This window comes from Dicentrarchus labrax, unplaced genomic scaffold (assembly GCF_905237075.1).
Source record: "Dicentrarchus labrax unplaced genomic scaffold, dlabrax2021, whole genome shotgun sequence".
Classification (NCBI taxonomy): Eukaryota; Metazoa; Chordata; class Actinopteri; family Moronidae; genus Dicentrarchus; species Dicentrarchus labrax.
In genome coordinates, this window is record NW_026136719.1 from 3,380,522 (window position 1) to 3,394,147 (window position 13,626).

Sequence of the window (13,626 nt, forward strand, 5' to 3'; positions counted from 1 at the left end):
TTTGTGTTGCTTTTATTTCTTATTTACATTTCATTATTGTTTTTTGTTGATTTTTTTAAAGTATAATCAGCAGGCTGTGCAAAACTTCACGCCTCTCTCTGGTGGCTCGTATCACTCTATTAAGCCCCTCCCACCAAACCAAACAACAGGAACGCCTTCTCTCTGAATGACCTTTGATTGGCTAAAGTCTCTTGTCATAGGCTAGACTATCTACAATTTGGACCGGGTAAGACTGGCCTGTGAACAAATACAAGTTAACCGGGGAATTTGTAGGTTCACATGAACTGTTATTTACGTGTTGGAAAATAATTAATTGGCATTGTTGACGTGTCCCATTAATGGGCCAAAGCAGCGTCTATGTATCAACCAATCGGATTCAGCTGCTCTTTCCCAATGCAAAGCAAGTACAAAATCCCGTCAAGCAAGACTCGGTATGGCTTCATTCCTTGTTAAATTCTTTTCGTCTTGATTTCAACTCCTTTAAACACACCTTAAGGAAACATAGTGAGTTTTATTTTAGATACAATCAAGCTAACAACTCACATCAATTAACACCAGTTTAAGCATCTATAAATCGGCTTCAGTTAACTGCCAAACTTTTAGCTTTCTAACTGCCAAATGTTTAGCAGGCTGGAAACCCAGAGTCCACTGGAGCTTATGCAGTCACTAAAAGCACATTCATGGCAAGTTTCTTTGTTTCTACTTTGTGTGGTACCTGTGTTGTAGGTGCCCTCCTCTGCTTAGTTGACTGTTTTTATAGAAATGTCCCAAACTGTCCACTCTGTGTCAGCAGTGGACTCACAAGATTAAGGGTGATTTAAAACAGTAGAGGGCGAGTTGAGACATTTTCAACCCACAAAATGCAGTTTTTCATAAATAATGTCAATGTGTTTTATCACAAAACTAAAATTTAGTTTACAGCGCAAACATGTTTCAGGGTGTAGGACCTCTTTAATATAACTGCTGATGTGTTCACTTTAGCTTTTTTTAAATCAAACGCCTCCATACAGACACTGCTGCAGCAACCAAACATTAAGAGAACAAAGGTTAAGCCCCAAAAAATGTGCACACAGCTCCAAAGTCAACAGATTTATTTCCTTTAGCACTGAAGTTGTTCACAGTAACATCACAAGGGAATACATTGCCAGTGGTTATCCTGCTCAGTAGTAGCGCTCCGTGCTCCGAGTCCATTCTGTGTGCTCTGGATTCCCCCAGTAGAAAAAGAGGAAAGCGAACAATGAAAGGTATTGCTTTAATTTTTCTCTCCGATAACCCAACACCCACCCAGCTGGTGAGCAACCCGATCGCCAGAGAGGTCCCTCTTTGAGAGAATGAGTAAGGAGGATGCATTGCACGGTTACTGTGCGTACACAGTAATCAAAAAAGGGGGCGGGAGAGGGAAAGAGGACGGCGAAAGAAATCAAACTTTACAAAAATAAAAAATAAAAATCAGAAGGCAAATTAAAACAAAAGCACATAAAGAACATAAATACATAAATAAGTGTGGAGAGAAAAAGGGAACAGGAGAACAATTCCAACGACGACATGCAAAGAAAAGACGAATGCTGAACATGCAAACAACCGTACGAGGTCAAAGCTAAGAATAGGAATCCCCTTGGTTTTTTAAATAAGCTTGTCAGTAAACTCGGCTTATTTACAGAATGAGTGTTTGGTGAGATCTGAGTTCATCATACACACTGAGGGGAAGGAGGAGCCGACAATTATCAACAAAGGGTTCGGTTCCTCTCAGAGAGGCTAAGTCTACATTCTTAAATTACGGTAAATCATTTTCCAAACGTATATTACAAGGTTTCTCTCGTCAGAAACAAACAAACAAACAAACAAACAAACATAAAGAAGCCGGGAAGAAAAAACGAACACTCACAAACGTTTCGAGTATTTCTCGGTGATCAAATAACTTAAACATGACAAAAATATCCTTAAATAATTTTGACGTTAAGAAACATTCTCTACATCTTTCATATAAATAACGGAGAATAAATTAATAACAAAAAAGAAAATGACAAAAGACAATAAAGTACAAAAATATACACAGCAGTTCAATATTGTAAAAAATTATAATGAAAATTAAAAATGCGCTGACATGTTGTAACTGAACCCGAATCTAATTCACTCGTCAAAAAGTGCAAAAAGGAAACGTTTCGTAGACGAGGCCTGGTCACACCGGAAAGCACAAAACTCGTCTGTGCGTCTTTGAGAAATGTTATTGATGTCCAAACGTCCTCCAAGGTGGTTAGCTGGTGTTATCCGGAGCATGCTAACGTTATTATCTCTTCAGATTCTAGCTACCTTGCCCTGTCGTTTTGGGGGCTCTTCAAACTAGCGAGCGTGCTAACAGACCATTAGGAACATTACAAAAAGTTCACAGTTTATTTTAACTGATTCGTGCAATCGACTCTCTCATAACCAGAGCTGGGTGATGAATCCATAAATCAAGATGCTACCTACGAATGTTTTAATGTTATGATAGTATCCCATATGCAAACAAGCGGCTGCAGTGACGAAACATTACTGATGTGGTATGAAAAAATTAAAAAAATTATTTTTAAGCCTTATTGCCAAGCCCAACTCTAACTATGTACAAAGTACTCGGCTGAATGTAAATAGTTTTCTTTATCTTGTGATCAAAAACAGCTCTGAAGCTCCATTCTCTAAATTGTTTCTCATAAATATAGCAACTTCTGATCAACTCTTGTCGATTTCAGGCTTAAATGAACAACTTCTAGCCCCGCTTTTGGGCTTAAGCACCACCCACATTTGACTTAAATCCCGCCCAATCCGAGTATAAATACAGATAATTCAGTCATTCTCAACCTTTTTCCTTACGTGTTGATGAAGGTAAATGTTGACACACGGCTAACAAGCTACGTTAGCGTCCTCCATTTCGTTGTTTAGCACCGTCGACACGCTTACACGAAAGATTTTGCGCAGATCTCCTCATCGCAGCGATTCCATTGGAATGAATTCATTTCGCCGTGAACAAAGAAAAACGCTGCTTTAAACGTCGCCGTGACCAGGCCCCTATACAGGAATACAAAAACAAAATATGGCAACACAGCTCTAAAAACATAATGTCACGACTACACTTTTTGTACATACGGAACATTATTTTAATCTGTACAACAGAATAGATCATTCATTTATGTAATATCACCTCCCCCCCTCTGACTTATCATACTTTTTACCAGCAGCCTTTTTAAACTGCGAGGACCCATTTTACAGAAAGCTCCAAAAAATCCTGCTGTTCACAAAGAACATTTAAAAAGAATTACAATCCAGCCAGCGTCCGACCGTCCGTCCGTCCCCGCTTCTGCTTCCTGTTTGTCAGCGTGTGCAAGTCGTTACATCCCGCAAAGAAGTTATGTTCGTGTTGAGTACAGTATGTTGTTGTTTTTTTTTTATGTACATGTGGGAGAAATAGAAGAAAGAGAAAAGAGGAGAAGGGGGATGTGTGCAGATTGACAAACATCACTGTCTTAAGGCTTTTTTTTCTTTTTACAACTCTTCTGAGATGCGTTTGGTCTGGTGGGGGGGCGACGTGGACTCGGTGTGGCCCTGGAGAAAGGACTCGAAGTGGGGTGAGAGAGTGAAGTGGGGGTTAGGAGAAAGAGGGGGGAAGTCTGTCTTTTTTCTTCAGTTTCGGACTCTCTTGGTTGGTTGTTGGTGGCGGCGGCGGTGGCGGGTCTCGAAGAGCCGCCGAGGTTAATAGCTATTATGGATGATCCCTGGTGGCAGAGACAAGTCAAGCCATCACATATGTGAGGAAGGACACACACCCACCGAAAAAAGGACCCCCGAGGACACAGAGAGGGACAGAAAGGTAGGGACAACAAAGCTACATCTGCTACTTATTGTAAAATACTGATCAACCTTTAAACTGAAAGAGCCATTCCCATTATACAGTACAAAATTTATAGGCAAAAAGTAGATTTTTGTTTTGTTTTCACTCCGAACTAAAGGGCAAAGTTAGCAGCTCTCCTCTGTCGTTCTCTCGTTTAAACACCTGATAACTGCTTTTTCGGCTAAGTCATGCACGGCTACCGCTCCTTAAGGTTGTTCCTGTGTCCTGTTGCCGGCAGCCATCTTTGTTTTGTCTTTGCCGGGGGGGCATTTAGAGTCATTGGGCGGGGGCTGGTTGGGCTTGCTGCTGGGGGCATGCTTGGCAGGGGAGCTAGGCGTGGCGGGGGCGCCGGGGGAGTGGGACGCTTGGATGTTCTTCTCGTCTGAAAAAAGCTGTTTAATTACGTCAAAGAAGTTACTCAACGGGCTGCCTACACAGACGGGAAGAAAAGAAAAAACAAAGAGAGAGAGAAAGAGAGAGAGAACAAACAACAGATGAGCAATGAGGTTAACATGAGGAGAGGAGGAGGAGGTGATGGAGGGATGAGAGGAGGAGTGGCGCCGGGGGAAAGGAGACTCTTTAGGGAGGGAATGGTTGTCGGGTTGTTTGGAAGGAGAAGGAGGCGCCAAAAAGGAGCCAATAACCAAATAACGTCACATCCCACTTAAAGATATTAATATCAGTGAGTTCAGCTTCAGAGTCTCAGTTTCCCCTGCTGGGTGGAGAGCTAACGGGAGCGCTGGAAGACATTCAAAGATCAACTGGTTCAACCTCCGTTAGCATGAAAGCTACTTCAGTTACTTCATTGGAAATACTGAATTTTCCACAATAGCGAAGTGCTTATTATGTCAGTTAAGGTGGAATGAAGTACATTTACTCAAGTACTGAACTTAAGTACAAATTACACCAGTGATTCTTTCTGGGGACCAACTTTTTAACATTTAAACAAACTGAGCGCTCACTTTATGAGACATAATATGTGCATTTAGGAATTAACTATGATTTTCCTGGAAAATGTTAATTAACTTGTAAGTTAGCCAGTCATTAAATTACATAAAATAAAACAGTGGGAAACCTGGAAAAAGGATTATTTTACCGATCCTATGACATAGCTCAGTCTGTGCAGAACTACATTAGTTGTTTGTTGTGAAAAACAGAAATTACAAACTGACTTGAGCAGTGAAATTCATGCAAATAAAGCAAAATGAGAATTTAATTTGATAATTTAATAACAGACCTACGGCTGCTGCACTTTTTGTCTTTATCGTTCAAGCTAGTGGCGCCGCTATCTAATGTTATTTTACCTTCTGTACTTCCTAATGCAGAAACATGCTCACACTTTAAAGGTTTACAGGACTGTTTTCTGTGTACGAATGTCTTCCAAAGCGCCTGTTAACTCTCCATCATGTCAACATCCATCACAACAACATCCAACATCCATCCATTAAGACAGAGGTTCTTTGTGCTTTAAAACAACCATGAGTGAGTAGAAACATGCAACAATACAGCACAGTGTACACATTAATACACATTGCCGGGGTTAGTCTTCAAACAGTGTGCCCCCTTTAAAACATCCCAGTGGTTTCACTGCTGATCAATACTTCTGTGATAACTTACCATCGTTCCTCTGCAACAACATACAGCAGTGAGATGTGCATTTCTGGTGTTTGATATTTTGTTCCAGTGATTTCAAATATGGAAAGTTTATGAGAAAGGAGGAAACAACCCAGTATGAAGCGTTACCATGCAGAAGGGTTACTGAGCTTCACACACATTCACACAATAAAATACATTGTATTGAGTCTTATTGAGCCTCCGACTGAGCTTTTAAACACTAAATAAACCATAAAAACCTGAAATAAGATGCTGTTTCTAACGGCTAGACTACATCGAACACGTAACGTAGCGCTTACGTTATAATCAATGGAACCGGCTACACTGAGAACAGCGTGGGGTTTTAATATTATAATTAATAAGCAGATTTTCTCACCTTCAGGGATCAATTAAGTAACTTTAACAGAGAATCAATTTACTTTTAAATGTTACAGTCGTCCTTGGTTGCGTTAGCTCAGTTTTCTATCTGTGAAATACGGTTTAAAAGTAATAAGTTGACTTTGTTTCTTTCTTTGTCAGACGTTTTCAAGGTCATTAGTTAAATAAAATATTTTATTTGTAATTTATTTGTTATTTAAAATTATGGTACAGTGTTTATTGTTTCTGTTTTCAAAGGTTACTTTTTTATTATCATTTATTATCTTGATTTTAGCTTTAAAAAAGTTATCTCATATTTTTCATAAAAATTTTAATTGATGAAGTTAACAGTATCTCAAATAGACGAAGATGAGTTAAGAATAAAGTTTGACTGCAGTATAGACTCTCAAAGCTGCCTCCATGTTAACAGATGGGAGTCAAATAAATGTTTCCCAAAGATGGTTTCTGTCATTTTAGGTCGTTCTTATCACGCTGATGTTTGTTCAAGTGTTAATTTTTCGGATAAATTAGGTTTTAATTAGTTATTTGGTGATATACATTTTATATGTTGATGGTTTAAACACAAAAATAATTTTTTTTGGAGAATATGACGATACCAAAGTGTATCGGTGTTTCCTTACATCTATCTAGTGGCCAGATTATGATGATTTTACTTAACGGCATTTTTACACCACAGAAAAGTCTTCTAGTACTGTAAAAATTTAAGAAAACAAAGCTATTTTGTTTTCATATTTAAATGACTTTCCAGCTCTCACACACACACACACAGACACACACACACACACAGACTTGTTAGTGCAAACAGCGTGTGTTGGTGACGTTGCCAGTGTGTGTTAAAAGCCAGAGTTAAGGTGTTTGGTTTTTTTTGCCGGGAGCTCCCGGTCGCTCTGGGTCTTACCACGCTTGGAGGATTTACTGGGCAAAGAAGCTGAGCGCTGAGAGCCATCTGAGAGCAGAGGACAGTGTCAGATACACCAACCGACTCACGGAGGCCCAGCGCTTCATCATCATCATCATCATCATTATCAGCCGCACACTGGCCAACACGTTGCACTTGTCCTCAGTACGAGTTTAAAGGATAACTCTGCACACGGTGAAAGTTCAGCTCGTTTTTACATCTCTTCAAAATATTCAAATTCCTGGTTTTGTCGCGAGGTCGAAGTCGTTGTGCTACAATGTTTTTGCAGGGACTTCCTTGTTCCATTTTTATACGTGAAGCCAATATTACAGCTTCTGTCGTACGTTAGTCTAAAAAAAGTCTTTCTACACACGGGAGATTCACTGTAAGCAACCTTAATGTTTGGCACAGAGTAATAATAGACAGTATAGACTTTCTTACGTGGTTAACGTTGTAAAAGAGTCCAAACCATATTTTCCGAAAACCTAACCAAGTGGTTCTGTTGTCTAAACTGTGACTTAAGAAAAAAAATAGTTTGTGAGGCGAATAATCACCCTTTAATCTATCTTACGACGGTGGTATGAGCCTAAAATAAACAGATGTTGTTGATTTAATGTCAGTAAACAGACCTAAGTGATGCCGAACAAAACAGAACCAGTTCAAACTGTTGTGACGATTCACATTGACCACTGTTTGAGGTTCTGTGCATTCAGTTTCCTTGTGGCCTGGCGTACATTCGGCCTTTTGGACTTGAGATAATCTTTTAAAACTAAATTAAGTGAGAATTCATCTTGTCAGGTTTCTCTATATGCATTTCTTGGCCAAACTACAGCGTCCTTTGAGGACACTGTTGGTTGAATCGCCCATCGTTCGACGATTGATAGATGGTTCATCCAATCCAGCTACGTGCTGCCATCAGTTACATTTGGAGAGAATTTCCTCATTAATAGAAGAGCAAAGAACAACACTGAAGGACTTTTTCTCCCGACTGGCTTCAGTCAGAGTTTGACTACGTGAAATGGTTCGCTGATCTAATTGGATGAAGTTCGCCCATCGTTCGATGACTGATACATGGTTCATCCAGTCCAATTTTTTTGAAAGCGTCTGCCCTTTTCCAAACTGTTTCCAACAGCGACTTCCCAGATGGTTCTGTCTTACAGACCATCTGGCTCAGTCAGGTAGGTTAGACCTGAGAGGTTTGGGCCAGAATCTGCTAATGGTATTGATTCACATCAATCAGCAGTAGTCTGGCAGATGACCAGCAGTCAGGATGGAGATATAGAAGCTATTTCAGCGACTTGGCAACTGTTTCTGTGACATTTAGTCTGTGTGAAGCTGAACGTCCACCGCGACAGACATTACCCTTTAAAATCCATCTGCTGCTGCATCCACACAGTACAACCTTACACATATGTATGAGCTGACACTCACACATACACAGAGGTTCATATGTCTGTAGAGCTGTTCAGTGTTTAGTAAGTTTCATCAAACACATGCAGATTATCTGGTTCTGAGGCCGTTTGCAAAGCGATCACAAACTGCGTGTTTGTTTGCTCGCTCAGGAGTTCGCACAGCAAACAGCATGCATTCATTTAAGTGTGTCAGTCTCTGTAAGAGGCACAACACAAACCCAGAACCATCAGCACACAGTTCAGCATCGGATCCCCAACGAACCCGACCCTGCTCGCCTCAGCTCTGGACTGTTTTTTTTACCCAGAACCTGAGGGCCAGAGGACGGTTAGCCGGACTGTAAGTGTGCATGGTTCTGGGTTTCATTCAGCATGCGAATCATTCAGTCCATCCAAGTGGCATCAGAGTAAAGCTGTGGATGACAGGAAGCAGGGTGGCATGGAGAGGCAAGCCAGATAGATAGATAGACAGATAGATAGATAGAAAGGTAGGTAGATAGATAGATAGATAGATAGATAGATAGATAGATAGAAAGGTAGAAAGGTAGATTAGTAGGTAGAAAGGTAGGTAGAGATGTGGGTTATTGGCACATCTACATGGTGAAGGTGACTGAGGTTGTGCACACAGTGCCTGATAACAGTTCCCATCTGTGGCAGTAACTAGTTAGACTGGTTTGTTGTGTTGTGAGTGATAGTTTGGATTTTTGGACTCTGGACTGTAGTTGGAGATCTTCCAGCCAACCAGTGTCTTACAAAACAAACATTATAAAGTCTGTTGCCCTCCTTTATATCTTAGGTTATAGTTAAACAGGAAGTGTTGGTATCTTTTGTTCACTGCAGCAAATATAGAGCTACTGAGCTCCTGCTGTCTGATAGGGATAAATAAGGTAATATTATGCATCAATATGGTTTATTAAAGTTTATTTAAATGGGCAATTTACATTTCGTTGACATTGTTGAAAATGTGTAGATTAATTGTTTATTATTGAGGTCAAATGTGGTGTCGAACTGGACTACGGTTCATTATATATGAAGAGCTGTTTCTCATCTTATTTACATATATGAGGGAGGGTCAGAATATTATAATAATAGTAGTATTTATAATAAAATACAGTCCAGAACAACATAATCGCTGTGACCTCAACAGGGCTCCCACACGTCCTGGAAATTAATTAAAATGACCAAATATTCTGAACATTTTTGATTGTATGTTAGTCTGAGTTGAGGCCGAATTAATGTGAACTGAAATCAAAACGGCCAAGCATGGCACAAAACCGTCTCTTTAAATCACTAAATCATTAATAAACTGACTCAGTGACATATTCTATGGTTATTTCATATTAAATTAAAAACTAAACAATGAACCCAAAACAGTGAATTGTTGTCCGTCTTAGTAGGCTTCTTTTTTGCCAGGTTTTCTTCCCCTGATGTTTGACCATTGTTCTATTAAACAATTTACAACCTCCCAACAGACGACCTGCAGGTTGGGAACAGTCTTAAACAACGACAATCGTTGTGCTGTCCTGTATTGTGAAGAAAAACTTGGAAAACGATCTCTTAAAAAGAGTGGGAACTCTGCTACAACATAATTTAATTAACAACAAAAACTGAACATTTTAGGCATCGTTAAAGTCAACTTTTAAGAAAGAACAGCTGGATTGGAGTGCGTTACACATTACCGGCTTTAAATCTGACATAAATGAATGATCTCACAGCTTTTTATTGAAGTAAATACTCAAATAAAGACAAATTATTCGGCTAAATGGTGATTTCTGCTCTATTTGTTGTTTTTTGAGCCACTGTCAGTCTGGAGATCAAAGATCAGGAATCCTTTATGAATGAACATCACTGCTAATCAATATTTAAAAATCCAAACTATCTTTGTAAAGACTGCAGGCTGTTAGCTTTAGCGTACTGTGGTGGGAGCTGAGGAGGAGACTGGTTCTCTCCCAGTAACCGAGGAAGGGTTGTAGTTGCTCTGCTTCACCACCAGAGGGGACCATTATCAAGTGAATAACCACAGATACAACAACAGTGTCACACTAACAGACAGAACTAACAAGGACAACTGGAGGAGAACACACGGTCACTCTTTCTTTTCTTCCATATTTTTTACAATCCGTCCATCTACCTATAGGCAGCCCAAAATATCCAAATCATACCCATTAAAGATTTGTGTTTATGCACTTTATTCTATAAAAGTATGAATGTTTTCTCCCTCTAATCCACACTTGTCGTCAGACGTCGGGTGAGGGCCGAGCTGCTGTCTGCGGAGGATAGGTGAGTCTCTGTAATCGGCCCTGTGAATGCACCTGAATACCTTAATGGTGTCCTGTGTGTGTGTGTGTGTGTGTGTGAGTGAGAGTGCACGCCATGGTATGTGGCAGGGGCATGCACGTGGAGATGCCGTGTGCTAAAAGCAGTGTGCCGAGCCGAGCCGAGCTGTGCTGTGCGGGTCCGAGCCGAAGGGTGGGCCGCGGGGCGTGGCTGTGCTGTGAGGAGTGCCAGGATGCCGGGAGGGAGGCTGTGAGGACGTGGAGGAAGAGGAGGAGGAGGAGGAAGGAGGAGGGTTGGGGGGTATAAGGCGTGGTCGGGGGGCGGGTGGCGAGGGGCTCCACTTACCGGATATCTGGGGCTGGGTGCCGGGCTGGTCGGTGCTGAGCAGCTGGGCCTGGATGGTCTCCACCACACGCTTAAAACGTCGGCTGGGACCTGATGAGGAATCAATGGAGCACCGTTAGCTTTCGCTGGTTTAATTTTTTAAGTTGCTTGTTTTGTCTGACAAACAGTCCAAAAAAACCCAAAAGATATTAAGTTATGAAGCAGAGTAAAGCAAAACATTTGAGCTTTTTTACTTGATAAAAGAAAGACTAATATTGGTGGTGTGAATCTCTGAGACGATCAATACGGCTCTGGATAAATGGGCTACGATTCAGGGACATTTTTAATATGGAACAATTTGATTTGGTGCTTTTCCAACAGACTTTATCTTCATTACCTTCGACCTCGCTCAGTTGGAGCTCAGTTGTGTCTGGAAAGTGTTTAATATCTTGCGTATTGCTGCTCGTGCTAGCTGTATTAGCATCCACAGACTCCTCGTCGCCATCAGTGTTCAGATCTGTCGACCTACCGCTGTCCAACAGACTTTTGTCGCTGTATGTGCTGCGATTACCTGACAGCAGGGTGAAGGTGACGGAGTAGATGCCGTTGTCCTTAGTGGCGCTGGTGCTCTCGGTGTAGGTGATGTCCACCTGGAACTTGACCGGCTTCTGGAAAACCGTCGGACCGGCTGTGGACTTGTACTCCGCCCGGAAACTGGTCTGAGAGATGACGCTGTGGCTCAGACTGGGGATCTGAGAGGGAGACAGAGACTCTGAGTCAGCAACAACAGACAAACAGCTTCTGCATCGCTGGAGACGGCAGCCCGGATGTGAGCGAGAGAGACAGCAGCAGAAGGAGACGGCGCGTCGGATGTGTTACATGTGAACATGTCACGGTGTTCTGCAGCGTCAGCGCCGACCCCGCCGATGAGACGTGAACAGACAGCCGTCCACAGGAAGACTGAACAGAAACCTACAGTCACACTGAAGTTACACTTTTAGCATTTAAAGGAAGAGAGACAACATCAGACTGCGTAAAAATGTTTGATATTAAGCCAAACACCATTAGTTCCCATGAAGTTTTTCACAACATTTTCCTGCAAATGTTTCACAATAAAAGGCTTTTAATTTGAAACATACAGGAAGTTTTGAGCATAATTCAGTAACATTAAACTGCCAACACAAGGCTTCATACTTGTGTTATGTGGCTAGCTATCTCGCTAACATAGCAAATGTGATAAGCATTAACTTGCTAGCTCTCTCCACCCACACGAGTCACATTACCAGGGTTTTGTTAGCAGTCGAGTTAAATTAGAAAGACTGCAGCATTTTGCATTTATGACATTTACATAAATGCTTGAAAACATCTACAGCTGTCAAGCTAACTGAGCTGAGATGAGTTTTTAATCAAGGTTATTTGTGTTAGTTTGTTGGATCCAATGGCCACGGTGCAAGACAAGAGTTGATGCTAGAACGCTAATGATTGCAGCAGCTTCGTACCACAGAGCAGTGATGGTTTCATCAGGGTAATGCTAAATGCTAAAGAGTTTTCCCTCTACGTAGATAAAATGAAAAATACACCAACTAGCATATTCACAGACACACAGCGCCTTCGGACTAAATCTAAAATGTAAATTCTCCATCTTGAGAGACACATCACATACTTGTTATATTACATGGATTTCCCTGATAAATCTGTTTATTTATCCTGATATATTGTCAGTTTTATGCTTAAAGTGTGTCGAACATGGAACAGAAAGCCGGTAAAGACCACAAACTCAGCGACCGGAAGAAAGTGGATGGGAAGAGGAGACTCACGGAGAGGAAGGCGTGGACGATGTCGGCCTTTATGGAGCTGAGAGGTTTGTCTCTGATCACGATGAAGATCTGCTCCTCCTTCTCCAGGTTGATGAAGTTCCCAAACCATGACTTCTTAGCCAGCCTGCAGAGAGGAGACGGTCAGAGACAGACCACAGTGAACCTCTGTACTGTGTTAGCTGCTATTAGTTAGTTAGTTTAACTAGTTTAAAGCCATACTATGCAGTTTTCCGGTTTTGTCAAACAGCTCCCCCTAGTGTCGCTGCGGAGTACTTGTATTTAATGTTAACTGTCGTAAATACCACTCACCAGAGCCGTCTCTATATACGGCTCTGCGTCTCTGCACTCACAGCCTGATCCCCTCCCCCCTGTATACCGGTACATGTTCAGTAGGATGGATGTCTACTGACCAGGTAACGTCTTCCATTGAGGCTGCTTCTTATGTCGCTGATGTATGTCACGTCGCACCGTAAAGCAATTTGTGATTCTCGCTAGATTAGACGGGGCGCCATCTTCAGACTTGCATTGCTGGTTCTGCCAGCAGCGTCCCTCCCCAGCGTTGCTATCGGGATGATTCGCTATACTACGAGTTCGTTTACCATTGAAATGACTTGGAAGCTGTTATATTAAGGTACAAATCTAGCATAGTGTGCCTTTAACTTTATTTATTTATTTATGTGTGTTTATGGATTATATCTGAGCAAAATGAAGTAAAGGAAATGTTTGATGGACACTGTAATGTTCACAGCAAGTTTCCATTAAAACAGCATTTTTTTAGCCTGACTCTGGTGTACTCACTCTGGAGACGAGTCTGGAGTTAGACTGGACATGTCCTCCTGGGTGGGAACTGTGGAAATAAAAGGTCAAGGGTCACAGAGTTAGGTAGGTGATTTCTCTCCTACATAAATCTTCTCTGATCAACACCAACTTCCTGTCTTCACATGTATTCTGTAGAAAGGGCAACGATTTACAGTACAATAGCTGATAATGATCCTGATCAGCCAGCGTCAGTAATCAATACTCCCATTATTAAATTAATTAAATTAA

General features: G+C 41.3%; 1 protein-coding gene across 10 annotated transcripts in view; it reads right to left on the minus strand.

Annotated features, from left to right (window-relative positions):
• Positions 1–1,076: 1,076 nt before the first annotated feature.
• LOC127351325 (serine/threonine-protein kinase BRSK2-like) overlaps positions 1,077–13,626 on the minus strand; it is a 122,348-nt gene continuing 109,798 nt past the window's right edge. For 9 of the 10 annotated variants that reach the window (XM_051378778.1, XM_051378773.1, XM_051378776.1 and 6 more), the window contains 5 exons: positions 13,378–13,426; positions 12,580–12,703; positions 11,334–11,514; positions 10,784–10,873; positions 1,077–4,292 (listed from right to left, as the gene is read on the minus strand). In XM_051378778.1, the coding sequence (XP_051234738.1) occupies positions 4,069–4,292; positions 10,784–10,873; positions 11,334–11,514; positions 12,580–12,703; positions 13,378–13,426 (668 nt within the window). In that variant the 3' untranslated portion in view covers positions 1,077–4,068. The remainder of the gene's footprint in view (positions 4,293–10,783; positions 10,874–11,333; positions 11,515–12,579; positions 12,704–13,377; positions 13,427–13,626) is intronic. The other variant, XM_051378774.1, reaches the window with a different exon arrangement.